The 20,756-nt window shown below is 36.7% G+C and overlaps 1 protein-coding gene across 1 annotated transcript in view; it reads left to right on the forward strand.

Moving 5' to 3' along the window:
- Positions 1-2: 2 nt before the first annotated feature.
- The window catches only part of CUNHXorf57 (chromosome unknown CXorf57 homolog), a gene marked incomplete at its 5' end in the record, with an annotated part of 27,150 nt that continues 6,396 nt past the window's right edge, over positions 3-20,756 (forward strand). Inside the window, 12 exons of the mRNA XM_019471020.1 lie at positions 3-135; positions 920-1,062; positions 3,438-3,630; positions 6,883-6,991; positions 7,145-7,236; positions 7,331-7,453; positions 8,627-8,734; positions 10,407-10,574; positions 11,118-11,278; positions 11,783-11,994; positions 13,154-13,222; positions 18,545-18,624. Coding sequence (XP_019326565.1) covers positions 3-135; positions 920-1,062; positions 3,438-3,630; positions 6,883-6,991; positions 7,145-7,236; positions 7,331-7,453; positions 8,627-8,734; positions 10,407-10,574; positions 11,118-11,278; positions 11,783-11,994; positions 13,154-13,222; positions 18,545-18,624 — 1,591 coding nt within the window. The remainder of the gene's footprint in view (positions 136-919; positions 1,063-3,437; positions 3,631-6,882; positions 6,992-7,144; positions 7,237-7,330; positions 7,454-8,626; positions 8,735-10,406; positions 10,575-11,117; positions 11,279-11,782; positions 11,995-13,153; positions 13,223-18,544; positions 18,625-20,756) is intronic.

A 20,756-nucleotide genomic window follows, 5' to 3' on the forward strand; every position in this document is an offset into this window, starting at 1 on the left:
CCGCCGACCCTCCCCGCCACCGCCCGCCGACCCTCCGCGGGGAGAAGAAGCACTACCTCCCGCTGTGGAACAACGAGGACCCTTACGGAGACATGTGGGTGGCAGACAAGCCCCAGGCGCGGGTGGACGTTGACGGTAAGCTGAGAGGAGGCGGCTGTAGAGGGAGGGGGTTTAGGTGGAAACCGGGCCAGAGGCAGCCGAGCGCCCTAGGGAGGCCTGCGCTGCTGAAGCCGTCCGAAGGCGCCCGCAAGGCTGAGGAGGTGCGGCTGCTTGTGTTGCTTGTGCAGCTGGGCCGAGCTCCCCGGTCAGAAGTGACCCTCCGGTTGCATTAGGCACCAGTATGAATGTGCCATACGTATGGCAGTTTACGCATTCATCTTACTCTGAGAGGGTTTTTTAAGCTTTATGGAAGGTTGACTGAAAATAGGTAGCTGTGGTGCTTGCACCTAGTCTTGAGGCGTCAAAAACATCTGTTCCAGTAGTAGTCTCTTGACTAGTCTGTGGGACTGGATGTTCACACCTAGAAGCTGCCACCCAAAATATGGTCAGTACTGAGGGGCTCAGGCCAGTCCACGAAGCCCGGTGAGGAGGGAGGTATAAGCGGGACTTCTGCACAAGTGTGATGCCCTTGTAGGCTAACGCCTGTGCCTCTTGTAGTAGCTCTTCTCGTCTGACAACACTTCTGTGTCCTTTTAAATGTGTCATCACTCTCTTTTTCAGTTAAAACTATGATGTGTGCAGGTAGCTCAGAACAGGATTTCAGGGTGAATAGTATAAGCAAATGAGCCTTTTTAAATGTTAGAAACATTAAGAAAATACATGTGACATCCTGGTCTGTGCGCTTTACTCCTGAAAACTTAAATGTTCAATCGTGAATGCTCTTTTTTGGTCTTTTTTTTCTTTTTTTCTTTAACCTTAGTCTCCAAGCTGACTTCTCTTGGTCAGCTGGAAATGACCTGGAGAAGCAGAGTTCACTTCCATCCACTTCTTGTGAGAGTCCTGCACAAATCTAGACTAAGGTACTACGGAAAACCTGAGAAAAAACTGGATATGCCTTATCAGGTAAAGAGGGATAAATACAGAGGTTAACACTCAAACAAATAGCTGTAGGATGTTTGGAAATCATTATTCCCATATAGTAAGCACATAAAGTTAAGATTTGTGTTGTAGCTGCTTTATGTTAAAAATGCTACCTTTAGAAAAATGCCGAGCCCTTTAGAGTAGGAAATGGTGAATTTATTGATTGTATGTACAAACTTTGGTGCGTGTGTTTCAGTTACTATAGTTCAGTTAAGCTTTTTGTGAAGAAAAAAAAACATTTGGAGTTCTTAGTAGCTTAACAGCCTAAATGTTTCTGGTCTGTATGCTTTGTAAGTTGGAGTTAGTCTGTCTTGTCCAATAAAAAAAAAAGCAAACAAATTTTAACAATTTGTATCCCCTAATTCTCTCACCTGGTGACTTCCAGATAGGTTGTTTTACTGTAAAATTCTTAATGATTTTCTTAATATGTTTTACTTGTGTTATTTTTGTGTAGAGCTTCTTGGAAATGGAGGCAGGAGGTGCGGTGGGTTGGGCCCAGCCAGCAACTAAGCACTCACCAGCTGGTCATTTGCTCTCCACTGCCCTGTCCAGAGGGGTGGGGGAGAGAATAGGAAGAGTAAAAGCGAGGCAAAACCCATGGGTTGAGATAAAGACAGTTTAATAAGGTGAAGGGGGAAAAAAAGGCAAACAAGTGATGCAAAGGCAATTGCTCACCACCTCTCACCAGCAGACGAATGCCCAGCCAGCCTCTGAACAATGGGTACTTTGGGAAGACTAGCAGACTGTTTTATATCTGAGCATGATGTTACATGGCATGGAATCCCCCCTAGGTCAGTTCAGGTCAGCTGTCTCGGCTGCGTCCCCTCCCAGCCTCTTGCCCATCCCTAACTTACTCACTGGGGTGGCAGAGTGAAAAACGGAGAAAGACCTTAACACTCTGCGAGCACTGTTCAGCAACAGCTAAAACATTGGTGTGTTATCAACACTATTTTAGTCACAGATCTAAAACGTGGCACCATACAGGCTGGTACAAAGAAAATAAACACCATCCCAGCCAGACCCCGTACAGAAGGGCAACACTATAGAAAGAACTCCAATATAACTCATATGAATTCTTCCATGGGGAGAGAGAAGTATGAAGTGTCTTAATGAAAGGCTGTGGTGTTCTCTTATTCCAAGTTTCCATTCCCTGTGCACATGAAGATAAATCTGGGTCTTTTTATTGGAGGTGCTTCTCAGTAGACAGTCTAGATGATACTCCTAACTTCCATGGCAGTTCATCAGTCACATTTCCTGGTATTAGTTGTAGAATCAATACCCAGAGCTGATTTAGCTCAAGAAGTTAGGAGACAGATTTTACATGCTTTTTGCTTTATGCATTCCTTCTTTAGAAAGTGGTGTGTGTTGAATTGTTGTTATTAGATAAAAACCAAAGGGATGACAAAAGATTCTATGATATAATGGTTTACTTTCAAGGATGCACAGTTCATGACTAATTAGGAATATGAGAATGAACTAGCAAGTGTTGATTTGTATAATCTCTGCATTGAACTTGGAATAAGGAAAAGATTTTGGAAGCGGCAAGGGGGAAAAACACAAGGTGTTAGATATGTTCAAGAATGGTAATATATTAAGGAGAGTGGATGGTAGTATGAACAAAAGCAGATGATTGAGGCTGACAGATGAATAGATAAAATGAAGCATTTTGATAGAGCTGAGATTTTTTTTCAGTGGATTGCTACCTTTTATGACCATTATAAGACTGCTTAAAAATCTTTTTCACTGCTCAGTGATCTGCTCAGTTATGGATTCAGGGTTCACCCCATTTAAAAAAACAACTGGGGAGAAATCTTTGTCATGAGAAAAACTTCAAGGAAAAGATAATGGTTTGCAATGCAGATTGTTTTCTGCACTTTTTTTTTTTTTTTGCTTGCAAACCAGACTTGTATCGTGTTTTGATCAAGAATGTTTAGCAAATGGTCCTGTAACATCTCAACTTCCAAAATATGTTTTTCCTTCATGGATATTTTGAAATGTTATTCTAAATACAGCATTCTCTCTGATAAAGAAGAGTCTTTTCAGTATTGTTTCTTGTGCATGGTATTTCCCTAACCTCCTCCAAAACCCATAGAGTGAAACTGGCGTATCTACCATTACTGAGCACTGGAAAGATAAGAGTTTGGGCTGGGGTAGTTGTGGAAGAATTCTTTTGTGGAAGTAAGGGGTTTCTTCAACTCTAGTATTCAGTACAGGTTTTGGAACATACTCTGTATCCATTTGTAATTATCAGAGAAATTGTTCACGCGTCAAGTAGCTGATACATTATCCAAAATAAACACATACCAGAACGATGATAAATGAAAGATGAATGTATTTTGTCTCTTTTTTTTCTTTAGGCTTACTTTGAAGTTGCTGATGGTTCAGGCATGATGTCAATGGTTTTGTGGAATTCATTATGTCCTGAATGGTACAACAGTATGAAGGTTGGCACGGTACTTCTTCTTGAACAGTACGCTATCAAAACCAGTTACCCATTTAAAACACAGCCAACCCCAGGGGATTCACAGATGAAGAGATTTGCTACAATTGGTTAAGTATTGCAGAAACCTGTTTTGATTCAATCAAATATAGCTGTAAAAAGGTAGCTCTTCATAGAAATAAAATAGAAAGTGATCCATTGCTGAGACTAATTGATAAGGTATATATCCTTAAATATTAGCTCTGAAATGTGTCTTAGCACCCAAGTTCTTATTGTTCCCTGTTTATACTTGGATCATGTCTACAAAGTTTATTGCCACAATTAGTTAAAACCTTTATTTAAAAAAAAAAAAAAAAATCTAATCCCTGATTTCAAGTGTTGGGGTCATGGCCTCTGGTACTGAATTTTAATCTGATTCTGCTTCCTGATTAAAAATACCGATATGGTTTGTGCACTGCTCACACCTTCTTCCAGGTCATTGAAGCACATTGTCACCTGATCTGACTTTAGATTTTAGTGTATATGGTCAAGGCCCAGAGTATCTGCAAAGCTCCACTGAATAAAGTGTTGCACTGATGAGTGCTGTCTGTGCTGAAACAGCAGCACCATGGAAGTGCATATGTGAAGAATATTCCTTGACTATGAGAAAGTAGTTTCTTACTTGCAGTTGTTTAGTGTGACAGATATTCAAAGGAGCTATGCTACAGAAATACAAGTGCTGCAATATAACAATAATAGCCTTTTCAAACTGGATTTGGTCAACTTTTTTTTTCTCTCCTACTTCACTGAACATGTGTTCTTTCCCCTTTTGTGCTTTTATACTCAGAACAAAACGACAGCCAACATTCAGAAAATTCAAATAACTTCCTTGAAACAAGCAAATATGTGTGTTAGTGAAGGATGATGTATGTATAACTTATTAATGATGACAGTTTCCTAATGCGGTTGCTACAGTGCACAAAAATAAACAGTATTTTCACTGCTAGAAGCAGTGTATTTTCTGCCTAATGTATCTTTGCCTTAAAACCAGATCTTAATGCCTGAAGTGTTTGTGATGAGTTGGCAGGAGAGAGAAATGTTTAGCCAGGAATGGAAGTTTGTGAGGGAAGCTGATGATGATTACAAGCCAGCCCTGAAAACAATTATAATTGCCACAAAACCTTTCTACAGGAAAAGGACAGAATAAAATATGCCATCTGAGGTGACTTTCTCTGTGGGCAAATATCACTTCATTTTAATGGCTTCATTCACACTACACTACTGATTTCTGCAAGCATTATTGGGGTAGAAATGTTAACGAAGAGATCAAAATGGAAAATTAGGCCAGTGGGCTGTAAATGGCAATAGATGTGTAATGGAAGAATTAAAAGTCAGTCTATAGTAAAGTGCCATGGTATATTTTCAGACTGCGGATAAACTGTAGAAATTACTAGTCTTCAGTTCATATCAATGTATGTACAGTATCTTATCTCTTTTCCAAGCCCAAAGCTCAGAATTTTGTCTTAATATGAACTTACAAAGCACATAATACCATGCATTGGTGGATCTTATGCCCGTATATCCTGTAAGAAGAGAGTCTAAAGAGAACAGAATATCCAGAAAAACTTCTAGAGCAGTTATAAAATCGATTTTGTGCAACTTCTGGTGCATGGGGGGTTTTTTTGTTCAGATGAAGTAAAATTTAATGCCTCACTAATTACTCTGTTGATATAAATATCTCTGTATATGCCCCATATGGGGCAATATTACATTCTTTTTTTAAGCATGCACGAGTGCTCCAAAAGTTCTTCAGCTAGCTAGTTAAAGCAACCAATTACACTGAATTGCTTAAGTAACAATTACTTTTTTCATCATCTAATTCCAATTTGTCATTCCATCAAATCCCAACTTTACAGTGTTTCCTTACAACCATTCAACTGTAAATGTTGTAAAATGTATCTGGAGGGTTAACAAGGCCACAAGGGAAAGGGCTTTCCAAATTAAGAGTTCTTGCAAGACAGTATGCTTCTGGCGTATTCCTAGATTTCTGGGAAGCGAGTTCTGCATTGCTTGCTTCTGTTTGCAGCAGCAGCATTGTATGACATGCTGAGAGGTGCTGTTTCAGGACCTAAAATCTTTGGAGCTTAAATAGTTAGTACCAACACCTTGAATTCCGCTGCTAGGCAATGTGTGCATTTCACAGATCACTGAATTTATGTGGTACTGAGGAAAACTGCTGTTTCAAATAGCCTGGAATGACCTTAGCTTCTGAATCACACCACGGTATAGTCCTGAGTTGAGTATATGACTTTCATCTAATCTCAAAATGACAAAACAATTGATAAACAGGTTTGATGCATGGGAAGGTTTTGTTTTCAGGAATTTTCTCTGAGATACTGTCCTAAAACACCATATGCAAAACCACAGTTGTCCTCCAAATACATTTCTAGAAAGCAGCAGACAAAAGAAAATTGTTAAGTAGAGGGTCTGATGTCAAGTATAACACCTTCCTAATGTTGCACTGCTAAGGTGAGGGGCCAGATATAATTATATAAACAATTGTATACGATATTTATACCTATTTAATTACTTTTCTGGGTGCATTATTTGAATAACCCCTTACCCACATCCAGGCATCTTGTAGAAACTTCATCAGAATCTGTCTTTTTCGTACCAGCAAGACTTGTCTTGTTATAAGAGAGACAATAGAGTACCACCTTGTGTATTCTAGATGCTGAAGCCATTCCTCCTGTATTTTTAATCTGGTTGCAGAACCCCCCACTTTCCCCAATGCTTCACCATGTTTGTTATTCAGCATCTAAACAGTCTGCTTAATAAATTAAATTTTTCAGGTGCTATAGAGTAGACATGAACAGTCCTTTAGTTTTCCTCCATGGCCATGGTGTATTTCTATCATTTTAATAACTACCTGAACTGGTATCAGATGTGGAAGTTCTCATCTGATAGTTCTGTCTTCTGTTTTACTTCATTGTCTGCAAGTCAATTTTAGACCTCAGTGACATTTGAGAATGAAGCTAGCGTAAAAAGTACTTCATATCTAATCAGTATTGTAGTATTGGTTTCTGTTGCTGGTTTTGAAATATCTGGCTGGCTGGGACTAATTTTCTCATGTAGGGAATTGGAAAGTTTAACATTGCTCAGATTATAAAATTGCACTGTTGAATGCTGTACCTGAATTCCTTACTTTATTTTGATGAAAACATAAAGTCAGAGGAATTGATTAATAATTTCAGAAGCAGTGAGACAAAGTTGGAATATTTCATTTAAGAAACTTTATGCTGGTTTTTTTGTGGGTTTTTTTAAGTTTTTTTTTAATTTGTATTCATGCCTTAAATGTTACTGACTTTTTTTTTCTTTGTCAGAAATCAGCCTTAATGTTCGAGACCCTCCTACTAAAATAAATATTATTCCAGAAGAAATGGTTAAGCCAGAGTGGGGATTACCTGAAGTTAAATATCGGTTTATCACAAGGTAAAATAGAATTTTGTTGGTTGTCAAGCTGGAACTTAAATTTCACTACATTACACTGCATGTTAATTGGAAATGTTTTAGGAAAAGTTTCTGAGAAAGCTTTAGGTTTTGTTATTAACAAATACCCACATTTTTGTTCTGTTTTGGTTTCAGGTCAGAACTGGATGACTTACCAAACAATCATTCCTGTGATGTTATTGGTCTTGTGACATTTGTAGGAAGGGCTGAACGAGCAAGAAAGAGAGGTTTTTCTATAAATATGACTTTCAGAATTTATCAAACAATTTTTAACTTTCTGAAGATATGCTTATACATTTTTCTTAATATTTGTTTATATAGAACATGGTGAAGACTTCTGGCTCTATCGTTGGGCACATGCCATTGATGGGACTTCAGACCAACCATTCATACTGGAATTATTTGCAACTTCTCAGCCGGATGTGTTTGAGCATATTCACCCAAGTATTCATCTCTCTATAATATTTATTCATAATTATTTATAGTGTTTTTCTAGTTGATCGCTAATTCCAAATTCTGAGTACAATTGCCACTGAATAAAAAATTGCCATGGTTTATCTCCTCAAACAGAAAATAGCTGATCAGAAATTAAAATTTAAAAATAAAAAAATTAGTTTAAATATTTGAAACCCTTATCATGTTGCAATCTGCCAGTTAGCCTAAACAAATAGATGGGCAGCTGGGCCTGGGGCTCATCTGATCTCATTAATTTCAGCAGAAACTTAAGTGAAGAACCTGGGGCAACATCTCTTGCATCAGAGGCAAATAAAGGCGGCAGCTGGTCAAATCTATTACTCCTTTTGTCCTGTAAATAAGTGTTTTTTTATAGACAGGAATAATTTAAGAGGATTGGAGGAAGGGAGAGGTGAAAGTGGAAAAGCTTCATTTCTTTGAATAAATATTTTTTGGCCAAACAGCAGTCATAACCCAGCTGTGTTAGTTATTGCATGTGAGCTAAGAATGGTAAGTTTCAAACAGGAGAATCCTTAATTAAGGATTTTAAATGAGCTTTAAATATTTCCTTTTGCCTTCTTTCTCTTCTCCTCCAAGCACTCATCCTTCCATTAACACTGGTTGGTGTCACATGCATTTTTTATATCATATGATGCAGGACCAGCTGCACAACCCTGTTAAGATTATGGCTGCATTCATCTTGAGTGTTCTCGGGAAATGACAAAGAATGACATTCCAGTGTTTAACTGAGATATTAAAAAAAGAGTTTGTAGTCTGTTTAGAAGTTTTGCAGTGGCATGTCATGATTTCTTGTGCTTTCCATGATTTTATGCTTTTTATCCTTAAGAAACACAGCCATCTGATATCCATATTTTTACTATTTGTTTCATTGATATCCTACCAGATGAAGTATCTCATGTTTTGGTCCTAATATGTATGCTGAAATTTCCTTGCACGGTTATTAAATTGAAAATTTAATTACATCTCCATACTGTAATTTATAACGGAGGCTCAATATGTGCTGAAGCATTTGTAGGGTCAAGAACTAAAATGTCTTGTTTAGAGCACTTAATAAAATTAATCCAGTGTGTGTCAGTCAGTCTTGACATTCTAAAATCAGTGAAATATCAGGAAAAAAACTGAAGGGTTTTTTTTTCCCTCCAGTGACATATTTGGTGTGTACGCAGATGAGAGTGGTACGGGACCTCACTGAGAATCCTTCCAGCACAATTTACCTTACAACTTCAAATGAAAGTCAAATATTCATTACAGGTAACTTAAACTAGTTTTAGTTTTATGTAGTTCTCATCTTATTTCTTCGGAAAGGGTATTTTCATTTTACAACAAAGTAATCAGTGCATAGTGTCAGTTTCCCTGTCAGAAATGACTTTGAGTTAATAATGAAATACCATTGCAAAAAGAAAAAGGCAAATTGCATTCTTGTGAGGCATTAATGGGTGTATCTTATGAAAAGTACCTAAGTATTATAAGGTTAAGTCATAAATTTACCAATTCTTTCAGACTGATTTAATCCTTTGGTAGTGTAGCAATGCAGATTACCACTTCCTTAAAAACATTAAAAATCACTTGCAGCTTTTCTGGCTTACAGATTTCCTTATTACAACAAAAAAAAAAAGGGTATAGTTGTTCTAAATCTATCTTAGCTAATCTTTTTCACCAAATATTTGGAGAGCTATTATGTTTCATCTTTCCCAATGTGCAGGGCCTTATGCAGACCACGTGTTCTGGGAAGGGATGTGGTGCGGGGCTGCACTGAAGGGACATTCCTTCTCGATATTCTTGTTTGAATACTCCCATCTGTAGTTACAATACTCTTTACAGCCCTGTGATACTGTACACTAGATACCACCAGTCAGCATGTCACAGGCAGGACCAGGCACAGCTGTTTCTAGTATATTTGCTCTTGAATCAGGAGGCAGGTGATAGCAGTGTTGCAGGCGAGTGATGTACTGGCCTAATTGTAAGGGAGTATAAGATGCAATAGGTGTCTCTTTCCTGTGTTTGTTTATCCAGCTCATTTCTTCAGTGTTTCTAGCATATCAGTCACCCAGTCTGAATCTTTCTGCTGACAAGTAGGAATAGAGAAAAATATGTGCTTTTAGCACACGTGTTCACAGGTACCTGAACATAGTCAGTTCTATACACATGGTCTTTCCTGACAAGCTGGGTAGGGTGTTTTGTGCTTAACTGAACTAGCAAAGCAAGCTAGTCTTTTTGTTAATAGGTTTCTAATGATTTAATTTATTCCTAAATGAAGGGTTTGAGAGGTTGTTTTTTCCCTTTGCTTTCCTTCAGTATATTTTGTGCTTAATTTTCTAATTAAATACTTAAGCTTTCCCCCACCCTAGCTTTAGTTCATTTTACGTCTGTTTGGGTCCTAAATGAGAACTACAGCTGGAGATTGCAAACCATTGGATAAGATCTATTTCCATTCACAGCTTAGACGTAGACCTGGTCAGATTACAATTTATTTGATAAAACTGGAATTTAGTCCATATCTTGGTTTTAAACCAGCCAACAATGAATACATACCTTGCCAATTACCTGTCAGTAACAATCTTGGCTGAACCCTATGAAGATGATTTACCTTCTCTTTCCTGCTAATAAAACAATTTCTGATCATTTTATTTTTTTGTATGCTCCTGTGAGAAAGTGTTATAGTAGCATTTTTGCTAGTTGTTTTACTCCTTTCTGTTACTTAACATTTGTCTAACTTTCAGCATCAAATGCAAGTGTTGGTCAAGGAGGTCAAGATACTCATTTCATAAAACACCATTGACTAGTGGAAAGATGTCTTTTGTATTCTCTAGCCCAATTTTTCTTAATTCATTTTTTCTACGTAGTGTTCAGGATAGTTTCTAGATGAGAATGGATGACAGTAACCTGCTTTGGTTTTGATACCTAATTATTTTTGTTTTAAAAGGGTGGCACAAGGGCCAGCCATACACCAAGGATACCAAAGTGAAAAACTTCATTCAGTGGACTAAAACACAAAGCGAAGCTGATCAAATGAAGAAAACTGTCATTGGTGGCTATTATCCTTTTCCACGACCTCCAAATAACTTTTTGAAATATTGTAAAAACAATAAAGGTATCATACCGTCAAATATCTTTAAGATTTGTAGCCTTTTTCAGTTCAGTCTTACTCCAAGCATTTAAAGCATCAGTTAAAAAGCAACACAGTTACTATTAGTCATTACACAAATTTGTAATGTCATTTAAGAGAAACTCCCTTTCATGACTAAATGTATCATAGGCTAAATCCTCATCTTACAGAAAGTATCGTGGCACCGTTAGCTGCAGGAGAACTGTAGCAGCTTACATGAGCTACAGATCTGCCCAGAAGTTTTACTCTGAATATTCAGTTACACTGAAGAATACAGTGAATTAGAAATTTCACCTGAAACAGAAATTGTGTTATCTGATAAAGCATACTAAAAGATGCTTGTGAGCTAGAAAGGTTTATCCTTTAAATTTTTTTCCATGTGATGTGAACAATGAAAAGATTTAAAATTCTTCAAAAATGTAATTTTAAATCAATTTAATATTTAATAAGTTTCTTTTGAGTCTTGCGTTCAGACATTTTGATATTGTATTTCTTTAAAACTTGTTTATGGAAATTTCTTTTTTGCAGTTGAATCGGTTTTGAAAGCCATAGGTGAAACAGGGAAAGAGATTGAAGACTTGCACTACAGAGAACACAAGCGCATTGCTGTTCAGGGAATAATTAGTGCCATAAGATACATCAGCTGTAGCAATGCAGCTGAAGAAGCCTCAGGAGTGGAACTTGTTCAGGTACAGTGTTTGAGAATTAATGCTATAGCACTGAAGCAACTATGATCGTAATTAGAATGGAGAATGTTGCATTTGAGTTCAGAAACTAGTTACATTGTCTCTTGATTAACTTCATTTGCTATTTTGAGAGCAAAATTTTTGAAAGTCATAATTTAGAACTTTTTAAAAAGCAATGATTCGGTGCTTTTCTGAAAGTGTTGTGACAGTCCTTCGTAAAACTACATAACTGTTCAGAAGTTACTAGTTTGACTGACTGAATAACCTAATGTAAATTAGAAGGTGGGAGAGGCAACTACTGCAACATGCTTACTGTCACTTTCTAGACAGAATTTATCTTATTACTATGATTAGAAGATAATTTCTGCTAGATAATAATGTAACTTTCAGAAGGTAGGGTAAATTGTTCTGTTCCTTTAAAAGTTATTTTAAAACTTGCGGGTTTTTGAGTTGGAATCAATAGCTTTAAGTGCTTTGAAACTCTTAAACGATTAACTGTTGTTGCAGAAAGATACTTCTCAGTCTCTTGAAAGTTCTGCTATGTCCAAAGAAGATGGTGTTCACAAGGGAAAAAACACCAACCTTCAAAATAAAGAAGTTAAGTCTTTTCTGGGATCACATAGCACTCCTGGGGAACAACATCAGCACCAAGCTCTACCGCCAAAAAAGAGTTCAGTCAAGAGAAAGATACCGCACAGATTAAATACAGATGCAGAACAGTAAGCTCTCTTCATAAATATGTAGTGGATCTTCTAAAAAGTGTTTACAGAAATTAGTTCAGAGCCCAGGCCATAGAAAATATATAAGGAAAGCTTTAAAAGCATATATAGTTTAATCTTTAAAAGGTAGTTAGGTATTTTTCCTAGCATCAGGTGATGACAGTTATACTGTTCAGGCTAATGGAGCATTGATTAAAGCAGGTGTCTGGTTTGCAATCCTCTCTTCTGATTAATATTTATGCTACTTTGTTGTTAATCTCACAGATTTGAACTCAAAGTAGTTAATACTTGAACCATATATAGGTTAGTGACATAGCCGTGGAACAAGCAACAGTTACAGTGGTGTGAGGAAATAAGATTTCTTCACTGAAAATGCAGAATCAGGATCTGATAAACCTGTTCCTTAATTTCAAAGATACCTTATTTTTTTTTCTTTCTGGTTAATGGAATGTACTGCATGTAGCTGTAACTTGCTGTCAGAAAGGCAAGTAGTGGTCATGTGCTAACCTAAAGGCTTGAAATAACTTGTAGTACTATGGCTCTGCTTGTGATGGGATTTCATGAAATTGTATTGCATCTAGTCAGACACAGACAAAGGATATCAGTCTGATATAAGGAAATGGAGTAAGACAAAATAATTTGTCTGATACAACAGTATTAGGTTCAAGAGTAAAATACCTGTTTGTATAAGATTGCCCCTTATTGCAATGTTTGTGCAAAATCTAATGTACCCATACTTAATATTAAAAGCCTGGTGTATACATTGACAGATATAATGTTCCAAAAATCTAGCCAGTCATGTCTTTTTTTCGTATTGGATTTCTCATGCTGTAAAGGGTATATTTTTCTTCTCGACTTCTCACGTCCAAAAGTCATAATGTGGGAAGAGGGTGGGTATTCAGAATATTTTGAGGGAAAATGAGATGAAATAGAATTAGGATTGAATGAAAACTTAAGACTAAGAAAACCCTGGTGAATAGAAGTTCTGTCTTGGCAGTGTTATGGCAAACTTGTTAGAGGATTTCCGTTCCGTAAGGAAAATTCCAACATTTGAGTGTCTTAGGTTCGTCTGCCTGAAAGAAAAACATGCATGTTCTTTGCTTTGTGTATTTCCATTTAACTAAATACTGTAAAATAATGATGAATTTTCTACTTTAAGGGGAAGTGCATCTGTTATTCCTGTACCGTCTTACCCTTATTTCACACGGTCTGCAAGAAGAAAATTTGGGTAAGTCATGTGAAGTTAAAATTATGTTAAATAATTGCAATGATGAAACAAAGATATTTGAAGTGAAACTTTTACAGGTCAAGAATCTGTATGGAAATGAAATGAAAGAACAGATCAGGGTAGAATTTAATATTTTCTATTCACTTTCTCTGCACTGATTCTAGTTCAAATATATTGGATTATTTTATTCTGAAACATAATTTTGAATGTGTTATTAAACGTATTTTTATATTGTTACTAGTGCTACTTAGGGACTGTATAGTAACAGGGGTCCATCATGGTAAGCAGAGTAATATATGTAGTCTTTGCTTCAGAGAGATTACAGTTTAAGTAGGAAATTCAAAGGCAGGAGGGAGGGATGTTTGATTAGCAAGCAGAGTGAACAAGGTAATAGCATTAATGGATTTGCTAGTGGTGGTTGAGCTATACATCATCCTTGGTGCTACAGAAGTGTAAGTATAGTTGTCCCTGAGAAGCCACTTGGCTCCTTCCACTACCTGATGCTCAGTCTTTATTGAACTCAGTTTGCATCTAGAGAAGGATTTTTTTTAAGAAAATCCAGGTAGGAATTTCAAATCCAGGGCCCTGACAAGTCTAGAACCTAATGAAGTAGCTACAAACGGGAAATTATTAAGAAAACTGAATGAGTGTTTTTATTTGCTAGTCTGGGGTAAAAAGCTACTTTCCTTCGAGGATTTTTTTTTAAGGGCCATAAATTCTTGTCATTTGTTCCAGGCACAGCTCAGGTAACTTGAATGTTTGAACTCTTTGGTGTCAGTAACTTCAGATGTTTGGGTTTTTTGGCAGCAGTGATTTGGGCTTGTGTCATGAGTATGTATACCCCTCAGTTGCCGCCTTAGTTTACTTTTAGCACCTCTTCCCTCCCCGCTAAAACAAAGAATCGTGGTGCTAAGGATATAGCAATAATAGTAATGATGGAGTTGATCATAAATTGTTGACCATTCTGCCAGTATTACTGCCCTACAAGCATGCCTATTTTCTTGAAAAACATTTCTTGGAAGCTAATTTGCAAAAGCTTTTTCTGTGGGATAAACAAGGCTCTTTTGAGCCCACATGTCTGTTGTTTCCTCTGGTCCTCTTGGTAGATACTGTATTTTCTAGGGGAGATGGTTGCCTGGCTCTGCAGCCCATTCATTAAAAGCATGACACTTGGCTTTAAGGTCACATCTCTGCAGGTGGTGCAGGAGTTTGCAGGGACTTGTGGCACAAATCCATAGGAAAATCAGGAGGTTTTTTGGAATGTGAGGACTCCTGTTTTCTTTTGCTTGCTGAGAAATGTTCCATTTTTTCTTGGGGGTGGAGGGTGGGAAGAATGTTTTCTCCCCATTTCTTAAAAGTGAAGCAAAAAGTTAAGGCATGTTTACTTTGTTCTCTGCTTTTCTCAATCTGCTACTCTCCTCGCTACCTGTGTGTCCACTCTATGCCATTAGTGCTAGAACCCCAACTAAAGGAGGAGAAAGTCTGTGTTGGATTATGGAAAGCTGTTTCACTCTATATAATTAAAAGGTAACTTGTGTATTTCTGTAATTAACTATGAAGTTGTGCAGAATTCTCCAAATTGCAGAAGAAAAATAGAAAGTTAGCCTGACTTACCTTAAAATTGCATTGGTTTCTGTTCTGTTGCTTAGAAGTAGCAGAATGTCAGCTCTCACTGAAATATTTTAATACATTGATGAAATAACAACAGTAGAGATATATTTTTGAAGTACATATTCTAGCTTAGATTATTTTGCATCAAGTATTTTGTGCAGTTTTTCAGCATGTGGTTGCATTTTATAAGGTTTTTTTTTTTTTAAATTGTAAAAGCTTATTTTAAGGCTCTTTATTGACAGCCTCAGTTCCTACATTTCTGAGGTAACTTATTTATCTGATTATTAAGGGTTTCAGAAAGAACAAGGTAAGAGGAAACTGGTTAATTTGATATTATTGTTGATATTTATATCCTTGCTAGTAGAGATATTCAACAGAAATGTACTTTTAAGCATTTAATATACCCTAAAGTAGTTTAATTTATAGCTTATTGTGAATGGGGAAAGATCAGGAATTTCAGAAAGGCTTATTTTTATGTGGAAGTGGAAAAAAAATCACAATAGTTTTCTTAGCATTTTAATCTTTGTAAGTTTAGCACTGCAGTTACCATGGAGTTGCTGGTGCACTACATGCTCACACTTTACACTGCTTGAAAGTTGTTTGTATGCTTCTATCCTTGCAGTTTCACTTCTAAATGTTTATGTAACTTAGACCCTTTTCTCCTTTTTCCCCTCCCCTCTGATGAGAGCTAAGGAATGGGGATTCTATAATATGGGGAAATTCAGCTTGAGGTTTGCATGACTGAAAGTTTCCCAGAATTTGATGTTTCCTTCAGACCCCTTTTTCACATAAATCAGAATTTTTCAGGGAGAAATTGATAGACATCAACAGTCAATTTGTGTAGACTTGTCAAATTATTGTAGAAGGCTGTTTGGTTTCTCTGTTACTTGCCGTGGTAGATGCGTATACCAAAATGGTGTCATGACAGTTAAGTTGATTTCAAACCAGTCTATAAAATAAGGCTTCTACCAGTTATATCAGTGAGTGGGGTGTTTTGTTTTGTTGTTTTGAGGCACTTTAATCCCTTGCATCATTTGGACATAGCTACAAGTTGTAACTATTTTCTTTCTTAATTTTTTTTTATCCCATTTAGTCCCAGCGTTTAGGAAATAGGTGTGAAGCACAAGACATGCTTATTTTCTCAATATTTTCTAAAAGTATTCATCTGCCATCTATTTTGATTAACGTTATTTTCGTTGACAATACTTTAAAGTAAAATGACTGAAAAGGTGAATGCCAGTGCATCTGGAAACACTGAATAACGGCTTTTTTGCAAGTGGCATCTGTGGAAAGGGGAGTCTGCAGGATGCAGGCTGGGAATAGCAAATTTGGAATGGCACAAGTTCTCATAAAGCTGGCATGGGCAAAATAGGAATGTGGGTGTTTTGGTGTACAACAGCTACAGCATATTGCAGTAAATGGAAGGATTTGGGTTCTGTCAGGTGGCATGCAGACATACTGGCTGGCGAAGAGGCATATAAACTGTGTGTATAGACAAGTTGGTTTCCCTTATGAACCTAGCTCAAGTTACTCTGTACACGCATCCAGCACAAAGCAGTCCTGTAGGAATAACATGTCAGGCAGGTAGGAGAAATCATCCCAGCTACAGGTCAGTGAAAGAAGTTGGGAAAAATTGTGACAAGTTATTTTCATATTTTTCAGAGGCTCTACTAGCTCTAAATCAGAGCCTATTCACCTCCAAAACTAGACAATTTTAAAAGAAAAAGAAACCATTTCCATAATATCAACTTGTCAGCAGTGTGACTTGGTTTAATCCTCTGCTTTAACGAAGAAGGAGGTTGGCATGTATCTAACTTGACACGCTGATTTCTGAGCAAGCCTTTCCAAACATTGTGCTAGATTTTCATGTCTCTTGTTGGGAAGTCCGAGTCTCCAAAGTGAGAATTAGTTTTGTGGGCATTAATTATTAATTAGACTGCTTTTGTTAATACTTCTGAAAATATCATCTAACGGCTTGAAAATGTATTAATATAGCTGGTATGTAGATGTTCAATTTATTGTTATGTATACACAGTAATTACTTTCCATGATGGTTCTTGTAAAATAAATTAATTCTTCATAAGGTACTATTTTCATGGAAACATTCTTTTATCTAGAAATAATACCATAGGAAGCACAATGTAATTACTGAATTATAATTTTAGAAAGAGACAAACTTTCCTGCTACCTTTCATCAGAAAACATATAAAAATACCACTGCATAAACATCTTGCATGTATCTTTCTGAAGTTGCCCTGGACCTCAAAATTTGAAAAATACTACAAAGTCACATAGAAACACATACAAATTTTCATTTACCAAACGTTTTCAACACAACTCTGCTCAGAAGCTAGGGTGGGTGGTGGGAAGCAAGTAGGGTCATGCTGTTTTAAAGCTCTCTATGTGGCAGCTTTTTTTTGTTTACAAAATTACGTGGCTGAAACCTCAGTTGCACAGCTTGTGCTGCTTAAGTGAGGATTCTTTTGTGCCTGGAGCTGGAGATCACAAGAAGGTCACTCCAGTACTTAGCCCACACCATGATGATAGTGCATTTCATAAAACGTACTTTCATACTCAAAACCCACAGTGTATTGCCTTTTATCTTTTCACTAGATTTTAGATATTTTCCATTTGTTATGAAACATTGACATGAAATTTTCAAGATACATCCTAGTATGAAATGGGAAAAATTGGAAAAAAAAAACAACTGTAAATCCTTATGACTGAAATACAGAATGTCCCGCTAAACAGCATGTTCGTCTTTTGTTCCTTTTTCACTGTCTGTATATTGTCCCTGTGTATTTGCAGTTACAATATTTTATTACTAACTACTTTGGTAGTCTGGAATTTTAATGGTACCTTAGCAAAGTCTTGCCTATGTCTCAGTTATTTGTGATGCAAGATAATCAAGATAGTCTTTTTTCCTAAGTTTATTCAGACATCACGGTGAGTTTATAGTAAGAGGAATGGAGCAAGGAAGAAAGGAATAAATGGGCCTAAGAGCTAATTTTACCATGTTGTGGCTGCAGAGTATCTGTTACATTTTTCTCCTGCATAATTTGCTAGGGAATTCATTAGAGATTATTAGTGAATAGTTGCTTACCATTAATTCAAAATGTCATGGTTAAAAATGAAAGTATAACAAAAATCTAGTTTGCTTGATTGAACTGATTGTTACAACAGGGTAGTATGTCCAAAGGAAAATATATATTTGGAATTTCTCTATCATTTTGGATTCTGGAGTGATGACGCAGCTCCATTCATGCTTTGTTTTTGACTGCTGAATAGTGCTGATATGAAAGTGCAGCAGGATGCTGTGCAGCCTTTTTTTAGAATCAAGTCATAAACCTGTTGGCCATCTATGATGTTCAGCTTTTAGTGTCACACATGCTATTTTCAGTAGGTGCCCAGTAGAGGGCAACAAACACTGTTTTTTGAGTGTAAAATACTTTCCTAGCTACTTCATAAAGCAAAGAAATATGGCAGTTCTTGTCCTAAGCTCTTCAAAACTGATTTACTGAGCATAGTAGGTCTCCTTATGTCAAGGTGCTATATTCCAAGTCTCGTGGTACGAAACCAGGTACTAGTGCTCAGTCATTCGAGCTTGTATCATTTATCACTAGAAATCTGTCAAGGTTTGAACTTCTGCTGCATAGTGTTTGAGGTTAAATAGGTTTTAAATGTATATACACTATAACTTTCTTTTTATAGCTTGGATGAATTTCAACGTGAAGATTTTGTGCAAGATAAAAATGGACAGGCTGTATCAGACAGTTTACAGTACTGCACAGGTACGTTGCAAATAGTTGTTACATTAACCTTAGGAGGTTTAAGCCTACTTCTCTTCAGGTCCAAAACAGGCAACAAAGATATCCTTATAACCCTTGTTTGTCAAGACAGCTCTTCTGTACATCTGGCTGCATCAACCTCTAGAGAGCCACTGTAGCAACGTATTGTTAATGTCATTCTGCTCAGTCATGTCCCTGATGTGTTCTAAAGGGTGGCTGGAAGGACAGTGTTGGGCTGTTTCCCAGTATGGGGACTAAATTCTCAGTGTTGCTTTATACAAGTTTTAAGTTAGTTTTGTACCTCAGAAGCACTTAGTAGCGTAAGACCTCACATTTTCTGTTGGCAGTTTTCTTGCTATAGTGATCTGCATGTGATAAAATTGTCCCGCTCCGGGAAGGTAGCCCCAAAACTATATCAGTACCTAATTAAAAAGACAAATACAAGACGTGGGAGGAAAAGGGTGAAACATACAAGCCAGTAATAAGAATGATGTTTGGTTTAGGGATTTTTCTAAGTTAATATTATTAATTTTTTCTTTCTTCCTCTGCAATTGAAAAAAAAACTCGTGTTCCATGCAGTTAGTTTCCTGATACCTATTTTTGGATGAAGGAAGAAGTCTAATTTGTCAGTTGTCATTATGTGCAGCTTGCTGTGGTTTTTTTTCATGCAAGTATTTTGACATGTTTTCCTCTTTTCAAAGCTAACTGAATATACTCTGAGTCATGTAATTTTGTCTAAAAGTTTGTCTACTACTAGCATCTGTCCCAACATTAACATCTGCCAATTTACTTCTATGTACAGCTATATTATGTGTAATGTTGTCCATCCTTTTATTTTTGCAAAGCAGCAGTTCATCTTAATTTAGTAATGACCTCGATAGGTTTTCTTTGTAGCCTATTGATGATGATCTACTCCATTGTGCTGCTTAAAGCAATAGAAATTACAGTGAATTTTCCCAAATGTTTAATATATTTAGAGACTGAACTGATGAGGAAACTTTCAAACTGGAGAAAAATTTGTACAGGTAACTGTTTAAAGTGAAGTTTTATTCCAGAGAAAGAGCAGCTTCAGGTACTATGTAGAGATCTGTTCTTCAAAAGTAAGAGAACATATCCGTAAGCAAGTTTGATAATTAATTACTTTATTGGTTGTTAGTCTTCAGTGAAATTTCTTGTTGCATTTAAAAACAAGAAATCAAATTGAGTGTTCTCACCTGAAATTATTTTACAGGAATTTCTGGTAGCTGTAGTGTTTATTGTGCTATGCTGTTACTCTCTCTAGAATTGTGATATCATGTAGATCTCGTGAAATGAATGCATGTATGCGGTTTCAATCAGTTGGTTTAAAAGGTCGGTTTCCAAAAAAAAAAAAAAAGATGTGAAGATGTACAGTGAAATACATGCCTCATTTTTTAACTAGTAAAGAAATCTTGCATTAGATACTTACATTTAGATACTTATAACTAAAATACAGATATATTTAGATACTTTTATTCTTAAATTAAAATATCATTTGCACTGCTATTTCCTCACTGCATGTGAAACCCTATTTAACTTCAGTTGGCTGATATTTTGAGTGTAGTCCAAAATAAATGAATCAGTCTCTCATCTAATGTAAGTATGCAATAATTATGTGAATATGTTAGTAAATGTACCTACTAAACATATGCACATATTTTTCTCACGTAACGGCACTCCTACTGGCAATATTATTAGTCTTATAATAAATACTAATTGTTTAGCTCATGCTAGCTTTATCTAAATAACAGCAGGTTTATATTTTGCTTAACAAGCCTACTAATCATAGTGTCTGTATCAAAGTGAACACTTTTCTATGCTGTGTTCCTTCAGATTTTGAACATACCTTTTTTTTTGCTGTGTTCTGAGATTGTATGTCAATTACTTACGTATCATATAGTTATTTTTCCATTTACTGATATGCAGGTCATAGGTACCATATAAAATCGTAGAATCATAGAATAGTTTGGGTTGGAAGGGACCCTAAAGGTCATCTAGTCCACCCCCCCTGCCATGGGCAGGGACATCTTCCACTAGATCAGGTTGCTCAGAGCCCCGTCCAGCCTGACCTCGAATGTTTCCAGGGATGGGGCATCCACCACCTCTCTGGGCAACCT

Source organism: Aptenodytes forsteri, unplaced genomic scaffold (genome assembly GCF_000699145.1).
Source record: "Aptenodytes forsteri isolate BGI_AS27 unplaced genomic scaffold, ASM69914v1 Scaffold143, whole genome shotgun sequence".
NCBI classification, from domain to species: domain Eukaryota; kingdom Metazoa; phylum Chordata; class Aves; order Sphenisciformes; family Spheniscidae; genus Aptenodytes; species Aptenodytes forsteri.